The following is a 22,518-nucleotide window of genomic DNA, read 5'->3' as shown; positions in this document are numbered from 1 at the left end:
TTCTTGTTCTCCTAATTGACTTATAATACCTTTTAGGTCTAAATCCTGCACCTCTTTTGACTTTATCTAGATATAGGGTATGAGATGTTGGGCTATGTCTAGGTTCTGCCATACTGTCTTCCAGTTTTCTCAGCAGCTTTTATTGAAGAGTGAGTTCTTATCCCAGAAGCTGGAATGTTTGGGTTTATCAAACAGTTAATTACTATAGTCAAATATGACTGTTTGTTTTGCACCTAATACATTCCATTATTTCTTAGGCAGTACTAAGCAATTCTGATGACTGATGCTTTAGAATATAATTTTAGATCTGGTATGGCCAAGCCATCTTCCTTTGCATTTTTTTTCATTAATTCCTGTGACATTCTTGACTTTTTGTTACTCCATATGAATTTAGTTGCTATTTTTTCTAGCTCAGTAGAGTACTTTTGGAAGTTTGTTTGATATGGCACTGAATAAGCAATTTAATTTAGATAGAATTGTCATTTTTATTATATTAGCTCATCCTAGCCATGAACAGTTGACATTTACCCTGTTATTTTGATCTGATTTTATTTTTGTGAAAAGTGTTTTATAGTTGTTTTCTATCTCTTGCTGCTGTGTCTTGTTAGTAATATATAGAAATCCTGATGATTTATGTGGGTTTAGTTTTAGTTTGCTAAAGTTGCTAAATGTTTCAAGTTTTTTTTAGATGATTTTCTAGGGTTTTAATCATATCATCTGCAAAATGTGAGTTTTGTTTCTTTGTTACCTATTCTAATTCCTTCAATTTCTTTATTGTTAAAGCTAACATTTCTAATACAGTAATGAATAATAGTGATGATGATAGGTAGCTTTGTTTTCACCCCTGATCGTTTTAGGAATGCTTCTAACTTATCCCCATTATATATAATGCTTGTTAATAGTTTTAGATAGATAATTGTTTATCATCTGTGCTCTCTAGGGATTTTAACAGCAATGGGTGCTTTTCCAGCATCATTTGAAATAATCATGATTTCTATTAATTTGTTATTGATATTGTCAATTATGTTGATAGCTCTTCTAGTATTGAACTTATCCTACATTCCTAGTATAAATTATACTTCATCATAGTTTCATTTCCTTGTGATAACTTGCTGTAATCACTTCGTTAAAATTTTATTTAAAATTTTTGCATCTGTTTTCATTAGGGAAATTGGGCCATAATTTTGTTCTCTCTCTCTCTTTCTCTCTCTCTCTCTCTCTCTCTCTCTCTCTCTCTCTCTCTCTCTCTCTCTCTCTCTCTCTTTTGCAAGGCAATGGGGTTAAGTGGTTTGCCCAAGGCAACACAGCTAGGTAATTATTAAGTGTCTGAGGCTGGATTTCAACTCAGGTACTCCTGACTCCAAGACCAGTGCTCTATCCACTGCGCCACCTAGCCACCCCCTGTTTCTCTGTTTTGACTCTTCCTGGCTAAGGTATCAGCACTATATTGGTTTCATAAAAGGAATTTGGCAGAACTCCTTAATCTATTTTTTTCAAATAGTTTCTATAGAATTGGAACTAATTGTTCTTTGATGTTTGGTAGAATTCATTTATTAATCTATCTGGCTCTGGAGATTTTTTTCTTAGGTTCTTCAAAGAAACTTATCCAGTTCCTTTTTCTGAGATGGAGTTATATAAGTATTTAATTTTCTCTTTTAATCTGGGCAGTTTATATTTTTGTAAATATTCATCCATTTCACTGAGATTGTCAAATTTACTGACATATAGTTGGGCAAAATAGCTTCAAATTATTACTTTAATCTCCATTCAGTTTTATAGTTATAATTATTTTCCCTTTATTACCCTCCATGATAGCTCCCCTCCATTTGTACTTTTTTCCTCTCCTTTGATCCTAATTCTTTTCACTGGTGTTTTCCTTATGAGTACCACCTCCCTCACTCTATCTCCCTATCAGCCACCCTTCCTTTTCTTTCCTATTTCACTTTACTCCTTCTTCCTTCCCTTCCTCCTATCAGTTTTCCCTCCTAACACTTGAAGTATAAGACCAATATCTAAACCCGACTGAATGTATGTGTTAATTCCCTCTTTGAGTCAAATATGATGAAAGTAAGATTCAAGAGTTTATACCCCTCTGCTGCAATAGACCCTTTTTGCCTCTTCATGTGATATAATTTACCCCATTCTTCCTCCCCCTTTCTCCCATCTCATTTCAATCCCCACCTTCTTTTTTTTTAATGTCTTAATTTCTCTTCTCCCAGGTAAGGATGTAACCAATTTAATCTTATTAAATAGCAGTCTTTTTCTTTTCCCTGTGTATCTTTTTTCATGAATCTCTTGAGCCTCCTATTTGAAGATCAAATTTCCTGTTTAGTTCTGATCTTTGTATTGAGAAAGTTTGGAAGTGATCTATTTTGTTAAATGTTCATTGTTTTTCCTGAAAGAATATATTAAATTTTTCTGGGTAGTTGATTATTGGTTGTAATCCTGAATAGTTGATTTTTGGTTGTAATCCAAGCTCCCTTGCCCTTCAGAATATTATATCAGCATATTTATGTTGATGCAGCCAGGTTTATGTAATCCTGACTGTGACTCCCTGGTATTTGAATTGCTTCTTTCTGGCTGCTTGTGGGATTTTCTCCTTGATCTGATAATTCTGGCTACAATATTCTTTGGTGTTTTCATTTTGGGATCCTTTTCAGATGGTTATTGGTGGATTCTTTCAATGACTATTTTGCCTTCTGGTTCCAGGATATCAGGACAGTTCTCCTCGACAATTTCCTTAAGTTATTTGGGCTCCTTTCTTCATCATGGTTTTCAGACAGTTCAATAATTCTTACATTATCTCTCCTGGGTATATTTTCCAGGTCAATTGTTTTACCAATGGGGTATTTTACTTTTTCTTCTATTTTTTTTTTATTTTGTTTAATAGATTCTTGGTGTCTCATGGAGTCATGGGTTCCACTAATCCCAGCCTAATTTTCAAGGAGGTATTTTTTCAGTTAGCTTTTGCCTCCTTTTCTATTTGGTCTATTTTTAAAGGAGTTATTTTTTTTCATTTGCCCATATATATATGTCTATATATGTTGGGTTTTTGCAAGGCAGTGGGGTTAAGTGACTTGAGAAGTCACACAGCTAGGCAATTGTTAAGTGTCTGAGGCTGTATTTGAACTCAGGTACTCCTGACTGCAGGCCCAGTGCTCTATCCTCTGCGCCATCTAGTAGCTCCGCCCTCTAATATTTTTGAAGAATATTTTTTGCCCAATTGTATTTTTAAAGGATTTGTTTTCTTCTGCTATTTTTTGTTGCAAGATGTTAATTTTAGCTTGCATTTTTTTTTTTACCAATTTTTCTATTTGATTTTAAAAATCCTTCCTGAGCTCTTCTAAGAAATCTTTTTGGGCTGGAGACCAATTCATCTTCTCTGTATGCATAGAGCATTCCTTCTGCCCTCCTTTTCTGAGCTAGTATTTTGCCTATTCTTATCTCCAAGGTAACTTTCAATAGATTCTGCTTTTCTTTGACCTTTCTTATTCATTTTGGAATTTGTTACTTATCCCAAGGTTCTTGTGTTGGGGAAGAGACTTGATTGCAGACTTTTGGTGTTGACAACCCAGAGGCTTACTTACTGGCCAGAGCCTTGCTTACTGGTCTGGATCCTTGATGTTAGGAAATCCAGAGGTTGCTCAGTGAACAGACCTGTCAGGAACTCCAGAGACTCTCTCTCTGGACAGTCTGTGATAAGATATTATCTGCCCACTCCCTGGCTCCCTGGGAATGGTGGAAATGCCTGGGGCTAACTCTGGTCTATCTACACCAGTAACCCAGTCACTGGGCTAGGCCCTCCCAGCTGGGAACTCCAGGGTCTCATCATTTGGGTTGGGCTATTCAGACCATTGTACTGGCTGAATGGGGGTCCTGGGCACCTGTGCTGGAGTGCTCTCAGCCTTCCCACTGACAGCCCAAACTGCAAAAGCCATATGCTGGGGCTGTACTCTCTGCCCTGGACACACCCCACTCCCTGGTGACTGACCTGTTGGTAAATGTTCCACTCTGTTCTTTTTGTGAATTCTGTCACTCCAATGTCTGTTAAGAGGCTTGATTCATGTCATTTCTGTGGAAAACCCAGGAGAACTTAACAAAGTTCCTGGCTTCTCTCCACCATCTTGGCCAGAAGTCTCTTGTAATTTTTAAAGTCAGTGCAGTGGAATTCATAGTTGACGTTTGAAGATTTGATAAAAGTAATGGTAAATAGAAAGTAATGTTGCTGCATTATAAAATTTGCCATTTTTTCCTAACTATTCATGAAAGCTGAAGATATAGTGATACAGAATTATTTTTCTTTCAGTTCCCAGAATGTGGTTTCTTTGGCATGTATGACAAAATTCTTCTCTTTCGTCATGACCTGAATTCAGAAAATATTTTGCAGCTGATTACCTCAGCAGAAGAGATACATGAAGGAGATCTGGTAGAAGTTGTTTTATCAGGTAAGTTAAAAAGGTTTGTTATCTTGTTTCGCTTTCATCCTCAGTAAGGCTTAGTTCAGGATGCACATCTTTTGTGCTAGGTATTGGACATACATGAGTAACACTTTGTTTTGTTCCTATGGTGGATTGCATATACTTCCAGGCAGGGTATGTCTAAGAATTCCCTACCGTATGGAGATGGAAGAATCCTAGGGGGGATCTGATCACAGAAAAGGAAGTCACCGTAAACCTCCAATACAAGTGGACAAGCTGAAAAGTTTGGCCCTTAGTCTGAAATGGTCTCTTGTCTCCTGAGCCACAGAGGCCAACCCAGTTGCACAGATACTCTGCCCCCCCCCCTTTGTCCCATAGCACAGAATTGTTTGTTGTTCAGGGAAAAAGGAGGAAGAAAAATATATAAAAGTTTAGGTAGAAAATTATACTGTTATCATTTTAAGTTTTTGCAGTGTTTTAGTATAAATATAAGGAAGTCTTTCTTTTTCATGGTCTGATAAAATGCTTATAAATAATTGACTCAGTACCATCTTTCATATATGTTCCATTATATAAATTGTCTCATGTTAATTAATAGGATTGATTACAATAATACCTTTCTTTTAAAAGCTTTGGCTACAGTAGAAGATTTCCAGATCCGTCCACATGCACTCTATGTGCATTCTTACAAAGCACCTACTTTTTGTGACTATTGTGGTGAGATGCTTTGGGGATTGGTGCGCCAAGGATTAAAGTGTGAAGGTAGGATTCTAGAATATTCTTATTTGACAAATGGTATATTTGTAAAGAGTGGGGGGGGTTTATATATTCAGGGGAGTCACTGAAAAAATTAAGGTGAATTAGGAGATCAGTCTGTTGACCTTTCAGGGCATGAGCTTGATTTGGAGCAATCTGAGGGTTATCGTCTTCTGAAATGTCAGAATGTCCATGGGTTCAGTGGTTTAGTACTTATTTAATTTCAGTGGCTGGGTTTGGCTCTCCATGTTTAGCTGACAGATTCAATTGAACTTCCTTGCATTCTATGTAAGCAGAGTGTTTAAGTCTTAATCTCGCTTGCTCTCTTCAGGACATCCTTTGTTTTTCTCTTCCTTTTCTACTGGTGCCCAAGGATAGGAAGAGAAGGTAGTTCTTCTCCTCAACCCTAGGATCAGTTTGATGGCAACTTGGGTCAGAAATGCCTGACTCAGGTAAACATGAGCTTATATATTCCTACCTGAGAGAAGAGGTCCTGAGATTGGAGAGTAAGTAGCTCTTCCTCTCTTAATAGAAGGCAGCACATTCAGGACATGGAAAGAATTCCTTCAGAGACTCATAGCAGAAGCTGATCCATGAGGACCCGCTGAGCCCACAGGAAAGACTCCCCATTAGCAATCATCTCATGGGGGACTTCCATATATAGAGAGAATATTTTTTTCATATAATGTTCTCCTTGAAGAGAGATGTTTCTCATATTTCTAGTACAGCATCCTTATTGTAGAGCAGCAGTAATGAATCATACAGATGGTGCAAATCTGATGGAAAAGGACCTCCAGCAACCTGATCCCCCAGAAGATAATGACCTTTGGGTGGCAAAAAGGTCAAAACCACTAGATGACCTTGGGAGTCTGGAAGGACCCCCTTGGACCTTGTGGGGGAAGGAGATTTCATTGGTCTTGTAACTTGTTAACCTATCAGCAATTCCTACTGGGGGGAACTGAGAGACAGCTTGAATCCTCTACATATGGCATATCCCATTCTTAATACTAAGGCAAGTGGGAAACCCTGTGTTTATATATTTCTTTTGGGGCTTCTGTGAATCCCTTTTTAGTAGATAATCTTTTCTATAGGATAAAATAAGTAAGGGCTGCCCTATACTTCAAACTCATATTGTACCTTCAGTACTTAATACATTTTAAGGTCCCTTTTTAACCTATGTTTGGAGAAGCCCAGACATAAGCGCTTGTTTTAAGATTATTAGAAGATTATCTTGGAGTATTTCCAAGAGGGAGTTAATGGGCCAATTAGAGAAATAACCATTCTTGGGATTGGCCTCAAGATCATACCTGGTCTCACATGAGCCCAGAATTTTGGGGAACTTTGATATAGGTTACATTTTCTAAAAAGACTTCTCTTGCGAAACAAATCTTTTGCCTTTCTGGTGCTCATGAAACTTAGTTAAATGTTACTTATGTTACTTCCCCATTTGCCTTGCAAAAACCTAAACAAAAAATTATAGCTGGAGATATTAACATTCAGCAGACCTGAATACAAGAGAAAGTTAGAATCTTGGTTTTACTTATGTATAGATTTGTATCTAACAGTAACATTTCTAGGACAGGTAGGGAGGGGGAGAGGAAAAAAGAGAAAGTTACATGTTAACTTTAATATGTATTTAAAAGGAAAAATAACTTTTCCATAATAGATTTTTAGTTTCATGTGCAATCCTCTTTTTTTTAATCTACATTGCTATGGAAATAGTTGTTTTATTTCTTAAGTTATGAATAAAAAAAGATAGAATTTGAAATCTGTATTATATCACCATATATTTTGTAGGAAATTCATTTGTTAGTCTCATTTCCATTATGAGTTTTGCTTTGTGGACATAATTAGGGAAAACATTATGATATGGTGATATTGCTTTTTATTTATTGTGCATTTATTCCTTATTTGTTAATAGCCATTAAGTTTTCAGTTTATGTACTGCAAAATAAAAAGAATGGATGGATCTGAAATCTGAAACCATTTGGGTCCTTTTTGAGCTTTAGGTAATTTTGTGATCTTGGTCAATTAAACTTCTTTCCATATTTGTGTGGCAGCAGAAAGAGACCCATTATTTTTGAAATCCATGCTTATGGAAATTTAAGATGTATAAATTGGAATAATATTTGGAACTATCTTCCTTGAGGCCAAGTTCAAAGAAATTTGCATTTAAGGGTATCAATCAGTGAGCTGACTCAGGAGAAACTGAAGTAAGTTAATGGTTTTTAAAGCCTTGAAGAGTAAAAAAACTTCTAGAACAAGGCTGGTGATAGCCCTTCCCCTCATTCCCACTTCTGTGGTTCTAGGGGTTAACTATGAGGGGTAGTGATGGAGTTCTCTCTTAGTACTCTTACCTTGAGGCTCCTCTCCCTCCTTTGTCAATACCTGGACACACTCTTCCTCTAATCCATCTGAGCCTTGGGGAGAGTGGGCTCAGATTTAACTCAGTTCCTATGTAGCATATTAGTTCCATCAAATTCATGTCCAAATTTACCAAGGCTGATGGTGGATTCATTTTCTCTGTTGCTGCTGAACCAGGTGATCATGAGTTGCTTAGGATTCTACTCCTTGCTGTGTGACTTGTGGTCAATCCAGAATGGATTGTAAGCTTTCTAAGCTTCTGGAGTGGTGGCTCCCTCTCTTGACCTTCTGAAGCTTTCAAGGTCATAGCCATCTCTTACATCCTTTCTCTAAAAGAGAAGAGAACAAAAGTGACCTATAATCATAGGCTATGTCCTCAGATGGCGAAATGTATGAGGTCTGACCCTTATACCTTTATACCTAAGACAACTAAATGGTACAGTGGAGTCAGAAAGAACTTGTGACCCTGGGCAAGTCACTTTATCTCTGGGTGTTGTTGTTTTCTCATCTGTAAGATGAAGATAATAATAGCACCTACCTCCTAGAGATGCTATGATAGTCAAAGAAGATATTTGTAAAGTACTTTGTACACCTTGAAATATCATATATAATGATACTTACAAGACTGATAATAGTAAAGAATCTCTCATCTGAACTGTAGTTAGATAAGAAAGAGAGAACAGAACTAGTCCCTGGCAGCCTGATTGATTGCCTTTGGAATGGATCCTTATTTCTAACTCTGCAGCCAATGAAGAGTCTGTCTCTTAACCCATAGTTAGCAGACTGGAATCATCTCCAGAGTGCCTACAGATGCTCTATAGTAAGAAGTAGGGCAGTGACCACAACATGGTGCACTTCTAGAAGCTGCCCCTCCATGTGGGGAATGACTGCTTCAGCATTCTACCTGTCTTTTAGAAAAGTAAGGATGGGAAAAAGGAGCAATAATACACATTTATATTGAAAGAATAGGATATTAGAGCTACAAAGTCAACTCAAGCATGTACTTAGCTTTACTAAGTGCTGGGGAAACAAAGAGATGGTCCTTATATCCTCACAATTCAATGAACACAGAGATATGAGAGATCCACTGAAAGTTACTGAATGGGATCATAAAGGGGAAAAGGTTGTGACATGGTCAGACCCACATTTTAGGATGATCAGTTTGACAACTGAAGAATGGACTGGAGTTGGAAAAGATGTGGCACGGAGACCAATGAGCAGGGGCATTGTAGTAATCTAAGTGTTTGATGAATGAGTCTTGTACCAGAGTAGTAATAGGATCAGAGAAGAGAAAGGGATATCTTGAAAAATATCTTGGAAGATATTTTTGTGGATTTGGATGTGTATATGTCTATGTATACACATACATATGTATGTATATGTGCATTCTGTTTATTTGTGTGTGTGTGTATATATAAAGATTGAAAGTTATCTTAGAGGAAAGGAAGTAGTAACAAAGGTCAGTGGGAAAGGCTACTTAAAGAAGTCAGTATTTGGGGAGTTAATTCTGGATAGTGAAAGGTTTAAGAAGGTTGTTGATAAGCAGCTTGATTTAGTAGAAAGGATGCTTGCTCTCAAGTCAGAGAACCTGAGTTCAAATTCTCTTCAATGATGTGTGTGGTATGTGTAGGAGAGAGAGAGAGAGAGAGAGAGAGAGAGAGAGAGAGAGAGAGAGAGAGAGAGAGAGAGAGATTCTGGGCCTCAGTTTTCCTAACTGTGAAATGTGAGGTTTGGACTAAGTGACCTTTGAGGTTTCTTCCACAGCTTTAAATCTAGGTGGTTTTTTTTTTGTTGTTTTTTTATTTTTAGGTTTTTGCAAGGCAAATGAGGTTAAGTGGCTTGCCCAAGGCCACACAGCTAGGTAATTATTAAGTGTCTGAGACCAGATTTGAACCCAGGTACTCCTGACTCCAGGGCCAGTGCTTTATCCACTATGACACCTAGCCGCCCCTAAATCTAGGTTTTTAATCATCTAAAGAGCATCCACTCAGATAGTGAATAGTGTTGAACACATAGTGTATAAGAATCTGAAGGCTATTAAAAGGCATTTGAATGTTTAGTCTAAAGAAGAGTCTTAGACAGAACATGACAATTCTCTCAAAGTAGCTCCCTGAAGGCCCATCATGTAGATATCTCCTGCACTAATTTTTTTCATATTTTCGTATTTTTATTTGTTTTTCAAACAACCTACAACAATAGTCCTCAAGTCTTTTCTTTTTTGCAAGGTTTTGAGTTCTACATTTTCCCCCTTCCCCTGACAGAAAGCAATCTAATATAGATTCTACATGTATAATTATGCTAAACATAGATTCATATTAATTTTGTGGTAAAAGAAGAATCAATCCAAGTGGAAGAAAAAAATTAGAGAGAGAAAAAATGACACAATACAAAAAGATAAATTAAGATTGAAGATAGTAAGCTTTGGTCTGCCTTTAAACTCATTAGTTCCCTCTCTGAATATGGATAGTATTTTCTATCATAAGTCTCAGAATTGTCGTGATTATTGCACTGCTGAAATGAACAAGTCCATCCTGGTTGATCCCCACCAGTGTTGTTAGTGTATATAATGTTCTTCTGGTTCTATTCATTTCACTCAATTCATGTAAGTCCTTCCAGACTTTTCTGAAGTCCTATCTTTCATGATTTCTTATAGAATAATAATGTTCCATCACATTCATATACCACAGTTTGTTCACTCATTCATCAACTAGTGGGACATCCCCTCAGTTTCCTATTCCAACCCACCATAAAAAGAGCTGCTATGAATATTTTTGTACATATGGGTTTTTTTACCCTTTTTCACACTTGCACTAATCTTTCACACACCTTGTGCATAGAATTCTTTCCACAGAATCCTTAAGAGTTATTTGTCTCCCTTGGGTTTGAATATATCCTGTCATAGAGTTCAATTTTTTCATATGGCTCAGATCTAGTTATTTCAAATGTTCTTCCTTATGTTGAATTGAATCTTCCTGACTTTAATTTCTTCCATTATTGCTGGAAGACAGAGAGGCCAAAATAGAATATTGAGGGAATGATATGGAAAGATGAAAGAAAAAAATCAAAGGTGTAAGGAAGCATGAGTAAGGAGAAGAGATGAGTGTGGCATTCAGAGGATACTTAGTTACAAATATAAATGGAAGTTTTGTAGAATGAAAGAGAATAAGGGGTGGCTAGGTGGCACAGTGGATAAAGCACCGGCCCTGGAGTTAGGAGTACCTGGGTTCAAATCCAGTCTCAGACACTTAATTACCTAGCTGTGTGGCCTTGGCCAAGCCATTTAACCCCATTTGCCTTGCAAAAACCTAAAAAAAAAAAAAGAATGAAAGAGAATATAATTTCTCTGAACAATCAAGTACCCATACTTGCTATTTGTAAATCATATAAAATTAACTTCTTTGGAATGGATGAGTTTTAAAAAGTGATGTATAGAATTTTAGCATATGCATTCAATTTTAATCCTATAATTTGATTTTTAAAATTACATTTATTGTTGCTCCTTTCACAAAACTGTTCTAATAGTTTATTGGTCAACAGAATAGTGAAGAAAATGCTGGAAGATGAGTGAAAAATCAAATTTATTTAAGAACTTTTAACAAGATGTCAGTGTGAAAGGTTTTGCAATGTCCTGCCATTACCACTACCTCAAAACAATAAGAACTGAATAAGAACAATAAAATTAACAAGTAGAAATGAAAGGGAACATTCCTACATGATAAAAAGACAACAGAAGCTTGCATGATAGGACCTACTCTTCCAAACTAAACTCACTTTACTCCATTCTCAGTGTAGTCGTTTTGTTAGGTACTTTATTTCAAGCTTTGACTGTGGTGGCTTCTAGCCTTTCTCCTCGAAGTTGCTTTTTGGAAATGATCCAATTTTCCCATCCCACACCTATAACTGGGTGAGGATGAGCATGGAATTTCAAATTTCAGTTGAGAAACATTAAATATAAAACTGGTTAGCAGGGCTACCAGATGAAAAGGGAGGGACAGGACACAAACCCAGCTGAGGTCATTTTCTCTCAATGTTCCCATGGGTAGCAATCCAGAGAGAATCCTCATTTTTCTTCTATAGTGATCTGTATAAGATAAAAGGAGGTAGAAGTGAATGATGGAGCAGTGGTGCTAATGGAATAGAAGAAATGGTAAAGATGGCAATCAGACCAAGACAGAAATTTATATCTAAATCCAGCCCACACTGAGTTTAACAAGATTTGAAATGCATGAAAAAAGAAAAACAAGCAGTTTAGAAAATGAATAAATACTGTGTAGTGAAGAATAGATGCTTTTAAATCTGATGAAAGAGAAAACAATTCAATAAATAACATGTAACCATCAGAAATAATGAAACAAAAGCAAGCAATTGTAGATGGTTCAGAAGGTCATATACACTCAGTATCATCACTTCCTTCCAGTATCTCCACTTCCTTCCTTTTACTTTCTTCTTAACTCCCTGTAATCTGGTTTCCATCCTCATCATTGAAATGAAACTTCTCTCTCACAAGTTATGAATTTTATTTTCATTGACAAATCTCAAAGTCATTTTTAGTCTTCATCCTTCTTGGCCTTTTTGCAGCCTTGGAAAGTTTAAAATTTTTTTGGTTTATTTTTATTCCCTTTGCTTTGATATTCTCTTCCCTCTAGACTTTGATGACATTACTCTCTACTGTTTCTCTTCTATCTGATTGCATCCTCTGCTTTGCTGGATTTTCATTCCAGTCTTGCCCATCAACTGTGGGTTTCTTTTAAGTTTCTTTCTTGGACCTTCTCTTTTACCTTTATGATGTTTCACTCTGTGATTTCATTAGCTTTCATGATTTCAGTTATCTCTATGCAAATAATCTCTGTTTTTTTTGTCCAGCCCTAATCTCTTTCTTGAATGACAGTCTCATCTTCAACTCCCTATCAGATATCTCAAACTGGACATTCCATAGACATCTTTAACTTAACATATTTAAAATGGAACTCAGTAATCTTTCCCTTCAAAAATTTTTCTCTATTATGTCAAGGGTATCACCCTTCTTCTAGTCACACAGACTCACAGTCTGGGTGTCATCCTTTAATTCTTCCTCCCTGTCACCTCTTTAAATCAGCTGCTGACCCCATCATTTCTGCCTTCAAAATATTTCTCATATACACCTTCTGTCATTGTATCACACTGATACAGCTGTGTCTTCATCCCTTCATTCTTGGATTGTTGTAATAGTCACAATATTTTTCCAACTCCAGTCCATTCTCCTCCTCAGTTGACAAATTGATCTTCCTAAAGTGCATGTCAGGCCATGTCACAATCTGTCCTCCCCACCTCTCTCCTTCCCATCTCTCTATTCAACATTACTACAGAGAGTGCAACTATGATGGGGTGGACACCTTGTTAGAATGCCAGACATATGCTTGTCCAAAATACTATTTTATGGAGAACTCACACAGGGTAAACACTCACAGGGGGGGTCAGAAGAAGCAATACTGAGACATGCTAAAGGTCCCATTGAAGAACTTTAGAACTGATTTACAGCATGGGAAACACCAGCACAGGACCACCCAGCATGGCATGCCCTTACCGATGAAGGGACTGTGCTCTATGAGGAAGGTACAATTGAAAAAGCTTGAAGGAAATGTGACATACGTAAGTTCAGAGTACCCACCCCAGGTGTTCCCATGAACCATTTATGCCCAACCTGTGGTGGAGCATTCCAAGCTTATCGAAAAGGCTAAGAACCAACCATTAAATACCAGGGGATCTCTCAATGCCTCTAGGATATAATATAAACTCTGTTTTTTTAAAGCTCTTTATAACCTTGAACCCTTTCCTGTCTTTCTAGTCATCTTACACCCTATTCTCTCCCATGTACTCTGCTATCTAATTCTTCAGTGATACTGATTTGTTTATTGTTTCTTGAACATGACCCTCCTCTTAACTGTGATCATTTTCCTTGACTCTGCCTCACACCTCAGACACACACACACTCTGACTCAATCTCACCTCCTGATTTCTCCAGCTTCCGTCAAGTCTCAGTTCAAATCCCACCTTCTACAAGAAACCTTTCCCAAGTCTTCTTTATCTTCTTTCATTCCTTCTGAAATGAATTCCAGTGTATCCTTTGTGTGTATGTGCATGTGCATCTGTCTTGTTTGTATATAATGGCTTGCATACTGTTTTCCCATTAGACTGAACTCCTTGAGAAGCAGATTCCATTTTTTAATTTTTGTTTTACCTGAGTTTAATACAGGATCTGGAACATAGTGGGTCCTTCATAAATTCTTGCTGACATGTCTTTAGAAATTAGAAAAATAAAAATATAAATAAGGTAGAAATCAAAGGTCTCAAAGAAACAAACCCCAAAAGATAATGGATAATTTAGAACATGAGATAGCTATCTTCTAAACAATAGAGCCTCTGGAAAATAGAATGGCAGATTTGAAACTCAGAAATATAAAGGAAAAATAAAATTTGACAAAATAGGAATCAAAATCTAACTGAAGCTGAAGATAGGATGTACAGAGATAATTTAAGGATTTCACACTTCTCCCCCAAAGAAAACCACAGTGAAGCAAAAAGCCTGAATTTCACACTTCAGTAATTAGTAAAAAAAAAAATTTGCCCCAAAGTATTAGAAATAGAGGACAAAGTATACAGAATGCTGAGAAAGTCTGAGTTCATCTTCCCAGGAATTACAGTGTTCACACTTCGGAACTTTGTATCAAACACAGAGAAAAAAATAATAGTCAATAAATGCTTGTTAAATAACTACAACATTGGCTATAAGTGCTTTAAAGTTTACAAAGTTCTTCAGAAAGAAATAGAAGGAAAAAAAGAATTGAATTCTCAAGATTATTTCTTGTCTATAGGAAATTAAGAGGTTTTAGAAAATGATATTCTGGAAAGCAAAGGGGGATTGACTTATAGTATAGAATAATGTTTGTTCTTCATTTTTGAAGAACACCAAAACATCAGACAGGTGATGTTACTTTGACATTTAATGCATTCCAAAAGTATTTCACTATAATCCCCTTTATTCATTCCATAATCCAGTGTAATCACCTTGCTTCATATTTCCCAAGCCCCATATTCTCCCTCCTTACATTCCTTTTAATGGACTGTTCCTCAAGCCTAATGTTTTTTTGTCCTTTATTCTCTAAGAAGACCATAACCTCAAGGGAGGTTATTCCAATGACAAACACATGAATTGCATTAGAGTGAGGAGGTGCTGTGCTAATTTCACTAGCCTCACTTTGTCCTCCAGAGCTATCTGAATTCATTAGCCAGATATGAATCAGGATGACTGGAGATAGCCCTGGATGTGAGGCAGTTGGGTTTAATTGACTTGCCAAGGTCACACAGCTGGTAAGTGGCAAGTGTCTCAGACTGGATTTGAACTCTAGTCCTTCTGACTCCAAGGCCAGTGCTCTATCCACTTCAACACCTAGCCTGGAATAACATAGCTTGCAAAACCAAGCCTAATCACTTATAACAAGATGAGTTTTATCAAAAAGGAAGGAATCTGAATTATTCTAAAAAGAAACCAGAGCTGAGCAGGGTAATTGATATACAAACATTTCCAAATAAAAAACAAGAAATGTAAATAAACATTTTAACAATAGTAAGCAATGAAACCAATGATCTCAGACTTTTAGAGCATTCAAAGCTATTGTTTTAAGATCTTACGTGTGTTGAGAGCTTATAAGAAAAGAGAAAATTTGGGTCATCTAACTACAATAAACGATTCTCCTAATTATTTAAGTCTTTCTTTCATTTAGAGTGCTTTTTAATTATGTTTAAAGAAGTCCCTTACATATGTTGTTATACTAATTATCAAATTCTTTGTGCATTTTATTGTTCTAGTGAATGGAATTTCTTTATCAAATGTTTCCTAATTTATATTTATCAGTACTGAATATTGCTGATGATTTTTGAGAATTGTTTATATTATGCTTTCTTTACTAAAGTTATTTATCATTTCAGTAAATGTATTTGCTAATTCAGGTATCCTAAGAAAATAATCATTTTATAGACAAATAGAAATGGTTTCATCTCATTTTTACCAATTTTTATACTCTGTTTTTCTTTAGTTTTATTACTTAGCTAGAATTTCTAGTATTCTGTCAAATAATTCAAAGGAAGGCCTTCTCTGCTTTCCTCCTCTGTTTATTGGGAAGTTTTCTGTGTTTGTCCATTTCAAATTATTTTAGTTCTTTTCTACCCAATTTTTACGGAAATGAGGCAGAGAAATACAGAGATTTTTGTCTTCTTTTCCTGAGGGCATAGAGTATAGAGAATTCAGAAGACTTGGGAACTCTTTTATGCTGATAATCTGTTGTAATCATAGATTAGGTCCCTTAGAGTTTGTCTCAAATATAAATGACAAAATGGAAATTGCTTATCATTTAAAATGAATAGAGGGTATAGAAAATCTGAAATCAATTAAGATTCTTCACATTGGTACTTCTGCCAACCTATTGATCCCTAAATCCTAGGAAAAAACATAATACTATGAGCATGGTAGATAAGGTTTCCTAATTTTGAGGATCTGGAATTGAATCATTTGGCAACTCTAGGGATCATCTCCTCTTTTGTGCTTGCTATTATTCTTTAGGGGGATTCAGGAAGGAAATAAGCTCAAACTTTGCTTTTATTTGGTTTTATTTCTTCTAACTTTTCTGACTACTTATATATGGTATAAAATATGGTATCCACAGGGTATTGTTTGAGATTAGGGTATAAAAATTTGGATTCTTCCTTCTTTGGATTCTGGTATATAAAAACTATTGTTTTTCAAGGGAACTGATGGCAATATAATAGTTCAATTACTGGTCAATTCTATGGTCAATAATGCTTGTTGAATAACAACAACATTGGCTTTTTATATAGTGCTTTAAGGTTTATAAAGCTCTTCAAATATTATCTCATTACCGGGGGTAATCAAATAAGCTAATGTTCTAATTCTCCATTAATCTATTGTAGCCCACTATGTTCTGTTTTTTAATCCTTGAATCAATCATTTGACTTCTTTGGAAAGTTAGAACTGCTGGAAACAAGCAAACATTCAGTCAAAAAGTAGGAAGTTAAAAAAAATAATAAATAAATAAATAAGTATGAAGTTGGAGCAGCTAGGTGGCACAAGTAGATAGAGCACCAGCCCTGGAGTCAGGAGGACCTGAATTCAAATCCCATCTGAGACACAAAATAATTACCTAGCTGTGTGACCTTGGGCAAGTTACTTAACCCCATTGCCTTGTAAAAAAAACTTTAAAAAAAGTATGAAGTCCCTACTATGTGCCAGATGTTGTTAGGCCCTGGGGTGTGCAAGTATAGATAATAGAACAAGCCCTGTTCACAAAAAACTTGTGTTCTATTATGGAGGAAACAACAAAGCAACTCACTATTTTTAGTACAACTATAAAGTGAGCAAATCCAGATATGTATAAAGCAGTTTTGGAGAGAGGTGACATTTGGAAATGGGGGTACTGGGAAAAGCTTAACATAGAAGAATGGGATTGAGCTACATCTTCAATGAGGAGGGGTCAAAAAAAAGGCAAAAAACTGGGAGGTCAGTGTAGCTGGATCTCTAGTGTCAGAGAAGAGAAATGTCTAGTAAGGCTAAGGTTTTGTTATGTGGGCTTTGTAAAAGCTAGCTGGTGGAAGGAAAGCACTGGAGTGATTGAGAGGGGAATCACATGTTCAGATCTGGCTAAGGTGTAGAGGATGAACATGAATGAGGAGAGACTTGAAACAGGAAGACCAGTTAGGAAGCTGTTGAAATAACCCAGTGAGAGGAGATGAAAGTTTGAACTAAGGTGGTACCTGTGTGAATTTACAGAAGTATTATTTTTACAAAGTGGAATAATTTATAACTGAGTTATTTTTCTTTATCTTTTATAAAATGTTTAGGCTGTGGATTAAACTACCATAAACGATGTGCCTTCAAGATTCCAAATAATTGTAGTGGAGTAAGAAAGAGACGTTTGTCCAATGTGTCTCTGCCAGGACCTGGCCTCTCTATTCCAAGACCTATACAAACAGAATGTACAGTGTCTTCCAATGAAGAGGTAGGTATTATATCTAGAGTTTCAATGATATTTTGTCCTTCATTCTCAAAGAAGACCATTTCATCAAGGGAGATGATACCATGACAAGTACATGAATTAATTAAATTAGAATGAGGAGGTGCTGTGCTAAGTCACCAGCCTCACTTTTCCTCCTGAATCATCTGGGTCTAATAGCCAGCTATGAATCAGGATGACTGGAGATAGCCCTGGATGCAAGGCAGTCCATGTGAAATGACTTGCTCAAGGTCACACAACCAAAAGTGACAAGTGTCTGAGGCTGGATTCGAACTTTCCATTTCCTGACTCCAAGGTTGCTGACTGACTATCTGACTGTCTCTTTCTTTCTCTCATACCTCCCCCCCACACACACATATACACACATATGTAATGACATTAAGGATAGGTTTAGAAGGAGTGAGGCTTTAGGAAGATGGTAGGAATAATCCAGAGATCTGGATTCAGGTCATGGATTTAGAGATAGAGCATCATATGGTATATTGCCTTCCTCTTACACTTGTGGGATCACACAAACTTGAGAGCTGTGTGGAGCCACAGTGGCCAGCTAATCCAGCCCATCAAGCAAAGGAATGCTTATCATAATATCCCAAGCAGGGGGTCATCCAATCTCTCCTTGAATAACACCTCTAAGAAGAAGTTCATGACTCCATTTTTTTCAGTCCTCCTTAGGTATCTTTTCCTGATCCCTCAATCCTGGCCTTTTTACGACTCCCTATTGCTCTTTATTACGTCATCCGAGCCAAATGGAATAAATCGAATACCTCTTCCAAATGATAGTTGAAGACCACTGTCATGTGCTTCTCTCTCCTCTTCCTTCCATTGATCCTTACTTCACCATCCTGGTGCCCTCCTCTAAACATTCTCTGGTTTATCAATGTCCTCCTTATATTGTACTCAGAACTGAATAGAATACTCCCAAAAGGACTGACTAGGATGGAGCACAGTGAGTCTGTTTCCTTTTTATTCCCAGAAGCTCTGTCCATCTTTATGTAACTCAAGATTATATTAGCATTTTTTTTGGCTACTATTTCATAGTACTGACTCATCTTGAGTTTATAGTCCATTAATTCCTTTCCCCTTATAATTTTCTCTTAAGATGTCAGTGGTGTTTCACAAATTTATGACTATTTATACCTTTACCCAAGTCATTGATGAAAAAAGTTAAATAGCATAAATGTCAATCATGATGATATTGAATAATTAATATTTACTCCATTAACCAAAGGTTATTAAAGTCTTTTTGTATGATCAATTTCTTTGGCAATCTGAGGAAGCATATATATGTTCCTTTTCATGATGTTTTTAAATTCATAAAATAAAATACATAGGTTTACAAAAGAAACAATTATTTTGAAATAGTTTTTAATAGTTGACAGACCTCTTAGGTTTAAAATCTCTAATCTAGTCAGTAGATCTCTAATAGTATGAGATATGTAGCTGTCCCAGAAAAAGTTTTCAGTACACTCTGTCCACAGCATTCTCTTCATTTACTGGTTTAGTCATTCTATTTAAAAAGGAAATGAGGCTTCTCTGGCATAAGTTGTTTTAGACAAAGCTGCACTGGCTCTTTGCAATCACTGCTTCCCACTTGGAAACTGAGGCCCATAGAAATTCATTGACTTCCACAGTAAGGAGGAGTGGCAGGATTTGCCAGGTATTTAGACTTTAATTCCAGCACTATTTTCACAAGTCTTTTTGAGAATAATGGGCAAATCCCTCTGTGTGTCTAGTGTGGGATGAAGGATATTCCCTTTTCCTTTACTCTACTCTTTGATGAAGAGGTGAGAATTTTGCTTGCTTAACCTTCTTTCTACATGTGTTCTTGGCTCCACTTCCTATCAATTGAGTCTTTGATTTACATCCTCTTGACCTCCTGCCATCTGCCATCTTCCCTGTCTAGTAGATCTTTCCTTTCTGCCTATAAACATGCCCATATTTTCTCCCCACTTTAAAAACAAAAAGAGATAAGCCTCCCTTTTGCCTTACCATACTTACAAATTATTGTCCTGTATTTCTCTTCCTTTTCATGGTCAAATTTCTAGAAAAAGCTAGTTACATTTGTTGCCTCCACTTCTTCCACTCAATTCTTAATCTCTTCTGACTTCACCCCTTAATTGAAACTGCTGTCACCAAGTTAGAAACTGAACTCAGTATCCTTCTTCCCCAAACTCACTCTTCTTTTGAACTTCTTTTTGTCTTTTGAGGTTGGAGTCAGAGTAATATGTTAATCAAATTTATTATGTCCCCAACATTACCTTTTACCTTAAACTCTCTCCTCCAAACTTCCTCCTTTCTGTTAGGCACCACCATCTTTTTTGCTAATTAATACCTTCAGTAGTCAGCACAACTCATTTTCCTTCATTCCTCCAAATCAGGCAGCTGCAAAGTCTTATAAATTATATCTCTATGATGTCTAGTGGTTCTCCTCTCTACTCACACAACCCACATTCTAGTTTAGATCTTGCCTAGACTGTCATAATAGCCTTGTAATTGGATTCTCATCGTCCATTTCCCCCTTTCTCTGGTCTAATTTCCACAGACTGCTGGTGTAAGCTTCCTAAAGTAGAAGCCTGACTGCCACAATTCCACTCAAAATCTTTCCATGACTTCCTGTTGCTTCTGGGATCAAGTAGAAGCTTGGGTGTCATTGAAAGCCGTTCCTAGCCGGGTGTTGGCTGACACTTCCATGCTGATTTCTTTCTCATCCTGTCTTTGTATAAATGTCTTTGCCAGTCACATTGGCCTCCTTAATTCTTCAGTCTCAATTTCTTGCCTCTATACTTTTGTCTGATTCATCTTTCATAGCTGGAATCCATTCCTTCATCTCTGCCTCAAGGCCCAGCTCATGGCCCACCCACTCTGAGCAGCCTTTTCTGAGCTTCCTAGGTGCTCAACCTTGTCAATAATCACATATATCCTTACATGCTTAAATGTTGCATCTTCCAGAAAATTATAAACTCCTTGATTTCAAGGACTAATTTTTATTTTGTCTGTGTCTGCAGCACCTATTGTGGTATCTTGCATGTAGTATATATTTAATAAATATTTATTGAATTAGAATGGAAAAACTTAACAGAACTCTCACAAACTTGCCATATATGGTAATTCAGTCTCATTCATTGGGTCTTCATTGAAGACTTGATGACCTATTTTGATCATTTTGTGAAAGAGATTTTTTTATATATTCTTATATTATAATAAACTAACCCTTACAAGGTACTTTAAAATTATTAGCATACTCATTTCAGTCTTTCAACAGTCCCGGAAGGATAACAGCAAACAAATAACTCTACTGTAGGTATTATTCCCACTTTTACAGATCAGACTCCATCCTAAGCAAGTTATTATTCTCTTGTCAAGGGTTTAGGGAGAAGTCCATGACTTTGGATAGGGGGAAAAAAAATATGGCAAATTTATCTTCACTAAACTCTCATTGAAATTGAGCGCATTTCTTTCAATTATTTCAAAACATTTTTCTGCCCAAGAGGTCCACAGACTTCTCCAACCTGCCAGAGGAGTCTATGACACCCTGATTTAGGTTTACTTTTTTGAGTGCACTTGGATTAAAAACCTAATGAACCAATCTGGAGAGGATCGAGTTGGATTATTTTGGATATTGTAGTTATATGTGCTTTCTTTGCTAAATGTATTTTACCTGCGCCCTGAAGTCAGATTGGTATTTCTGAGTTAGGGATTATCTATTCTTTTATATTTTACATGTTTCTTTCTTTTTATTGTAGATAATTGAAAGTTGATTATATGTTTGTGAATGTTTGAAGAGTAGCTAACCTATAATGTAGACTTAAACTGAGTCAGAATATGATTCAGAATATATAAGTATTTGGTTTTGGAAGAGAGTTCTGATAATTTCAATTAAAGAGTCTGATACTTAAAAATAATATACAATTTCCTAAGATGATTTGATTTGAAAACCACCTAAAATAGTCATTGAAATAAATTATAAGCTTTATGAGTAAACCTGGCATTTCATTCTTTAAAGAGTATCTTTTATTTTAAATAATTTAGAGTTGGAGTCAATTTAGGCATCTATTTTCAGCCTTCTTTCCTGCTTTGTGGTCACTTGATATAAACCTGAATAAAAGGTGATGCTAAGAGATGTGGGTTCTGGGAAATTGGCAGTGGGCTCATCAGACTTAAGACTTAACATGAACAAAAGTCCTTTTGGTAAAACATTTGCCTCTTCTCTTAAAGTCCATGTTAAGGTGCTCAAAACACATCCTAGGAAAGGAAGAGGGAACCCCAAACTGGAGCAAAGAAAGGCAGAAGTTTTCTGTTAAACTCAGCTGTTCCTCTGAAACTTTTTCTAGTCACACTTCATTCTCTTGAGTTTGCTTTCTGTTCTTACATGAATCCATTAATCAACATTTATGAAGTGTCAGTGTCTTGCCAGGCATAATGTTCTTTTGTAGTAAATTCTCTCTTCCTATGTATTCTTTGTATCCTGATAGTTATCTTGTCCCTACTTCCTTTTCCATTTCCTAATTCTTACTCTCTACTCTCCCACTTCCTTGGCCATCTTTCCTTCCTTTCCTTGTTATCACTTTTTCTACTTGTGAACTGAAAATTATTTCTCATATTTTTCTCAGATTGTTGGATCATGGTGGTATCAAAATGGTTGAGGCTTTCTCAGCTGCCAGATCCATTTCCTTGCAAGCATTATGAAAAGAGAAATGAAAATGCCAGGGTTTCTGGCAGTAATGAATACTTAGATAATGGCTTAGTAGTTAGTAGTATATAGGGATACACATTGAACCAACTTAAGTCTTGATTGAGTTTGAGCATTCTCTGTTCTAACCAGCTGGGGGAAAAAAACCTTTGATATTAGGGCAACAAAGGAGGTTTTAACTAAAACTTACTGAATTTTCCCCTTAAATTTAAACTCATTCAGACTC

General features: G+C 36.4%; 1 protein-coding gene across 1 annotated transcript in view; it reads left to right on the top strand.

The window, feature by feature from the left end:
- The window catches only part of PRKD3 (protein kinase D3), a 143,724-nt gene that overhangs the window by 44,617 nt on the left and 76,589 nt on the right, over positions 1-22,518 (top strand). The window contains exons 3-5 of the mRNA XM_074203929.1: positions 4,307-4,445; positions 5,049-5,180; positions 17,430-17,587. Coding sequence (XP_074060030.1) covers positions 4,307-4,445; positions 5,049-5,180; positions 17,430-17,587 — 429 coding nt within the window. The remainder of the gene's footprint in view (positions 1-4,306; positions 4,446-5,048; positions 5,181-17,429; positions 17,588-22,518) is intronic.

Source organism: Macrotis lagotis, chromosome 1 (genome assembly GCF_037893015.1).
Source record: "Macrotis lagotis isolate mMagLag1 chromosome 1, bilby.v1.9.chrom.fasta, whole genome shotgun sequence".
Lineage (NCBI taxonomy): Eukaryota > Metazoa > Chordata > Mammalia > Peramelemorphia > Peramelidae > Macrotis > Macrotis lagotis.
Note: the sequence above shows the minus strand (reverse complement) of the source record. Positions and strands in the feature narration are given on the sequence as shown.